The 5,843-nt window shown below is 42.2% G+C and overlaps 1 protein-coding gene across 1 annotated transcript; it reads right to left on the reverse strand.

Annotated features, from left to right (window-relative positions):
• Positions 1 to 924: 924 nt before the first annotated feature.
• Positions 925 to 3,519, reverse strand: LOC118828579 (TBC1 domain family member 16-like). Its single transcript, XM_036735290.1, is given in 2 exon segments — positions 925 to 1,141; positions 1,144 to 3,519. Coding segments are annotated over 2 exon segments (2,346 nt in total). The 5' UTR covers positions 3,350 to 3,519; the 3' UTR covers positions 925 to 1,001.
• Positions 3,520 to 5,843: the final 2,324 nt, after the last annotated feature.

Consider the following 5,843-nt stretch of genomic DNA (forward strand, 5'->3'; position numbering starts at 1 on the left):
TGTCACTTCCCATAAATGAATCCACCTTTTTTTGATGACTCAAATATATAGACACACACACAAAATCCTCTTACCCATTCAAACACCATTTGGCTACTGTATGTGGTAGGGCTAAGCAATGAACCTGGCAGAAAACCCTTATGTAGAAAACCTGTTAGCTCCCAGAAAGAAGCCAAGGGAGATGAATCATACATTCTCCAAAAGCCTATTGCTTAGGTTCAAGAGGAGGCAGTTTCTTTCACATGTGAGGGAGTATAAAAAGCTCGTAGTATCATTGTGAAAAGCCACAAACTCCCCAAATCCTATCCTACCCTGTCCCAGTATCCCCAAATCAACTGGGCTATTTTTAGTGACAACTTTATGGCTCAGGCTGGAAGTCACTTAGGCAGTAGGTTTTGGTTTCAAGAGGGAAAATTTGTGCATGATGATTGTATATGCGTGTGAGAGAGAGAGAGAGAGAGAGAGAGAGAGAGAGAGAGAGAGAGAGAGAGAGAGAGAGAGAGAGAGAGAGAGCGCTTGAGGACTTATCTTCAAGATTTCACCTGAGGACTACTCTTAACCCATATGCTTTCCAACATAGAAAGCTGAGCTTGGTTGGCCTTCCTTACATATCTATTTTCCTGTGTTTGAAGTTTAGTTGTTAATGACTCTGGGCCAGTGATGGAAATGGAAATAGATTATCCTGGAAAATTACTCCTTAGTTCAAATAGGCAATAAGAAAGGTTCTTCTGCTAACCTAGGAGTGAGACCCCACTATGTCATTCTGTCGCAGAGATGAATTTTCTTTGGGTTAGTGGTCATATCTTCATTCTGTTTCTCCTGGTTTCTGATGCTGCCACTAAAAAAGAAAAGTTTGTTCACCATTTTTTTCAACTGTATTTTTGGTAAACACTGCTTCTTCTTTTCTTCTACCCTATACCCCTGTCTAATCCTGATGCCCTTTTTAGACAGTTCCCCTGGAAACATTCCCTCCAACCCCTCTCCAGCTCTAGAAACTGGCCCTATTTGCGGAAGTTGAAGACCTCTCGTGTCTTTGGGCCCTTCTTGCCTTCGATGGCAGATTTTGGAGAAGGTGCCTCCACTGTCCCACCATATAGACAACTCTCAGATTCAGGATGGTGCCCAGTACATTCCACAGCCTATCCCACATGCCTGTCCCACAGAGTTTACAGAGGTCATGTAGACTACATGGGATCCGGGGCAAAAGGCGGAACTGATACAGCAAACTCCTCGCCTTCCTGAGTACAAGTTCCCCGTTCATGTGCATGGCCAGGTTTCCAAAGTGCAGAAGCATCTGGTCAGTGGCCAGCTGTTGTTCAATGACATCATCACCATAGATCACCACAATGGCCACACAGATGAAGAGATGGAAGTAGTCTGTCTGGTAATGGGCCCAGCATGCTTCCCACATGCGCAGTGCCTCTGCATCCGGAAACTCTCGCTTAAAACACAGAAGGATCCAGCGGTAGCAGAAAAGCATCTGTAGGCCATCCTCCCCCAAAGAAACAAGGTGCTGGTAAAAATGTAGGTGGGTCAGGCGAAGCAGCTCACGAAGGTATAGCAGCTGTTTCTCCATATCCTCATCTTGGGGAGAACTGACAAAGATCGTGTTCTGCATCAAACCTACAAAGCACCAGAAGGTATCGGATTCATCTAGAACCTCAGCCAGGATGGGAGCCACCAGGTCTGACATGCCCTGGGAGTATCCAATGGTTGGATTGTATACCGCATAGTTCAGCAAAATTCTCCTCATGCTCTCCACATTTGGGTTGTCCTCTCCTCGGAAGAACTGATTGCTCCAGTCTGTTCGAACCACATCTTTGTCAACAGTGAACTGCACGTGGCGCCAGAATTCTCTCTGTTCTTCTGGAGTCATTGAAAGCCTTTTCTGCTGGATCTCTGAGTATTCCCTCCTCTTCTGCGCCCTCAGTGCCTCTCGTTCCTCTGATGTGGACTCATGGCTGTAATAGCGCAGCAGGAAGGGCCAGACCTCGCCCCGGATCGACACATCAATGCCGCCGAAGAAAATGGCCTTACGTAGCTTATATTCCTCTTCCACCTGCCCAGACTCATTCAAGTGGTTAAGCCAGGTGGAGACATCCAGCTTTTTGTACATATTTTCCTCTGGGTGGGTCTCTGAAGAAGGAAGCTTGGGACATCGGATGGAGAACTGCATACAAGTCTTTTCATTGGAGACCTGGTCTTTGAGATGAGTCTCAGCACAGTGTTTCCATTGCTGAAAAACTTCTGACAGTTTATCCAGGCCACCGTGGTGAAAATGGAAGATCTTGTACTGACTTTCTCGGCTAGCAACAACCAGCTGCCCACTGGTACAGGCCTCATCACTAAAGAAAAGGCGGAGAGACCTCATCTGTCCCAAGTCAACCCGAAACACCCCATAGATCTGTTTCAGGGCAAACACCTTTTGCTGCTCATCCCATTTGGAGATCTGCAGTTGGCCGCTGTTCTCAGGGAACTGGAGGTTGGTGTCAAGGCTGGAGGTGGAGCTGGTGGAACATGTCATGTGATTGTCACATGTCTCTCTATTTTCATCATCCAGAAAAACAGAACTGCTGCTCTCTGCAAGGGCTTCACTTATTGGTGAGAGGCAGAAGGGTGAAGAAAAGGCAACAGAATCAGAATCAAAAGTACTGTCCCTGCTCACATCATCAGCAGAGAGCTCTAAGGAGCCTTCCTCTTCTCCGGGCTCTGGCCTCAACTCCGGTCCCTCCTCTGTACCATCCACTGACAATTCAGACCTATTTGGCTCATCCTGAGAACTGATAGTAGATAAGATTCCTGAGTCACTATGGACAGGCTGGGTAGCTTGGATAGGACTATCTGTCCCCAAGCCTTGGGATAGCTTTTCCCCATCTTCTAATGAGGAGCTTATGTGGACGGTATCTTGGAAACTCTGGGCCACCACTAAGATGTCCTCATCCTTAGGGGTCAGAGGGTATTTTTGTTCCTTGGGGGAGGGATGATGAGGCTCTCCAGAGCCCTGAACACGACGGCTTCGTTTGCTGGGAGCCTTGCGCACAGGGGAGCTTTCAGGGGTAATGTAGCGCAGGGCCTCTTCATCTTGCCTCTGGATCCTGGAGTTAGGGACCCAAGCGAGGATGAGCGTGGTCCCCAGAAGTTCATCCTTTTCCATGTACAAGCACAAATAACCTGGGTGATGCTCCCCAAGGCCCTGCAGAACCTGCAGGGGGTGGACACAGACATTGTTCTTCGAGTAGATGATCTCCCCATCCAGTGTGGAGGGAGGGCCACTGCTGCCACTGGGGTTGAGGGTCAGGAGGTCAGAGGCTTTTGAGGAGGCTCGTCGAAGGAGTCGCCCCAGAGACATTGCCAGGGGAATGTTTCCATTATCCACGAGCTTCAACCCAGAACAAGCGCCAAGAAGATCAATTTATAGATGGACGTTAATTGTCACAAGGAGCTTGTTGTAGAGGTGGAAGGTCTGATGGTCCCTGAATTTCTATATATAACTTAGCATAGTAAGCCATACTGTTTGGCCCAGGGCCCGGACATGCTCGGAGCCGGACTCGCCTCCGGCTCTCTCGGCTTTCCGGTCCCGCCAGCGCAGCCACCTCCTCCCCTCTCTTCTTTACATTTTTAACAAGCTTCTTACTCCTCAACAAATTGTCTTCATAGGAATTTCTTAGTTTTGACTGGAATTAAATTGTTTAATGCAGCTACAAATTGACAGGTAAATATGGTACAGTGGGAAGGGCATTGGACTTGGGAGTCAGTTTCAAATGGGTTCAAATTTTGGCTGCTACATGAGTTGTGTGACCACGGGCAAGTAATTTAACATTTCTGGGAGCTAAACATTTGCACCACAGCACAAGGATATTGTAAAGAGTGAACTTAAAAAAATCTTAACGAATTATAAACATCTGAAATGTCATATACTTTAAGATTTACCATGGAATAATGCATGTCACAAAGCAAATGCTTTCTTTTAATTTTAAAGACTGGCATTAATTGAGAGCAAAAAGGAAAAATTGCTTATTTTTATCTTCCTTATTTTAGGCATCAGATTACAAAGTATCCCAGTTCTTTATGAGATACATTAATGGTTTAAGGAAGGGTTTAAACCATAAAGTCAAACATTACCATTGACATAAATTTGGCACACCTACATGCAAAACTTAAGGAACTAAAATACTCCTTTTTATAATCGCCTGTTCTATTTGGATTCTTCCTTGCATTATCATGCAGGTCCTGGTCTCATAAGTGAAGAACAAGTAAACATTAATGGTTTACAAGGGAGAGTCTTAAGCAAAAAGTCAGAGCAGTCAGAAATTGTATTTCATAAGTTCTTCTCAACCTTTTCATACTTTGTATACTATTCCTTACAGCAACTGAATAATCAGTTGGTACAATAATAATGATGAAACAACTGCTTGTCATGTTTCCCTCTCCTTGTTTAGGCTTTCAATAATTCTTCCCTCCCTCCCTAAGTGCTTCATAGTACAGAGTTACTTTAAATCATTATTGATGAAATAATACTTTTTTTCTTGGGGGGTAGGATTTAAAAAAAGTAGTTGGAAAGTTAGGAGTTAAAAAAGTTAGTAGAAACAGTTAGGAGGTTTCAATTTCCAACTCTTTACTAGCTGTGTAAAATGAGAATATGTGCATTACTTACCTGATTGGGTTATGAGAAGGAACAAGAAAATGTATGCAAAACACAATGTAAAACAATATATAAAAGTGCAAGCTATTATAGTTTTAATAAAAAAAATCCCTTTAGATGGTAAAAGTAAAATTTCTAGACCAACTTTATTACAATGACATCTACAAAAGGAAAGAAAAGTTCTGTGTTTTAAAAGTTTGGTCAACTTTTGTAGGTCTTCATTGCTAATTCTCTCTTAAGTGGTGGTCTAGGTTCCTCAACCTTGTGAAAGGATGAGGCTATACGTATAGCACCTTGATGGAATCTCAAAATTGCTCCCTCCCCCATGAAATGCATTGGACTTTCTAGTTGTAAAATGGAAGCTTCCAGAATAAAATGTTAAAGTTCATGTAAAGACAATGAAATCCTGATCATGTAGCAAATAGGAGTTAATAAAACAAAAAAGGAGCTTTAAAAATGCACTCTATCTAAATTAGTGTGAAAATATTAGAAAACATCTAGGAATTATGTAAGTCTTATGCTTTTTTTGGGTAATCCTAAAATAGCAAAAGCAGCAGTAGCTGGTTTTAGTCTATTCTATCAAAATATTCCAGGCATGTATGTTCTGCATACTGGCATGTACTAAAGAGCATTTGTCAAACTCTTTTATAAAATAACTTATGGCAGTCACACAATAACAATTTCTACGTTCAAAGTTATTTTCTTCTAAAATGAACCCTTAAAAGTTTTGAAATCACTTTTTTTTTGCTTTTAAAAATAATGCACCAATTCCTCTCAATATTACCAGCTTAATTTTACTGTAAGAACACTTTTCAGCCACAAAAAAACTTCCAGTGGGTGCTTGGCAAATTAAGTACACTTTTTATTTAGTTTGGGGATTTTACTGAATACTAGCTAAGAAAGGTATAAACAAGGGTGGATAATAACTTTCTCACAACTATGCAAAAACACTATCATTCAAAAATGTAGTTAAATGGTCTTAAAAATCAGTTGACCTCACTCTAAAAAAAAATCCCTTTTCAGTGAAGAAAGGTATAGCACCACTATCGTACACTAAAAATAACTATGGTACAAAAGGATTGAACTTTTTTTTTTTAAAGGGAAGAACCCATAAAAGAAAATTTACATTTGGTAATAAATGTGTCATGCTACTTCAAATTGCCAATGACAAGATGAAACCAGCAAGGAGAATACATTCAAG

This window comes from Trichosurus vulpecula, chromosome 1 (assembly GCF_011100635.1).
Source record: "Trichosurus vulpecula isolate mTriVul1 chromosome 1, mTriVul1.pri, whole genome shotgun sequence".
Lineage (NCBI taxonomy): Eukaryota > Metazoa > Chordata > Mammalia > Diprotodontia > Phalangeridae > Trichosurus > Trichosurus vulpecula.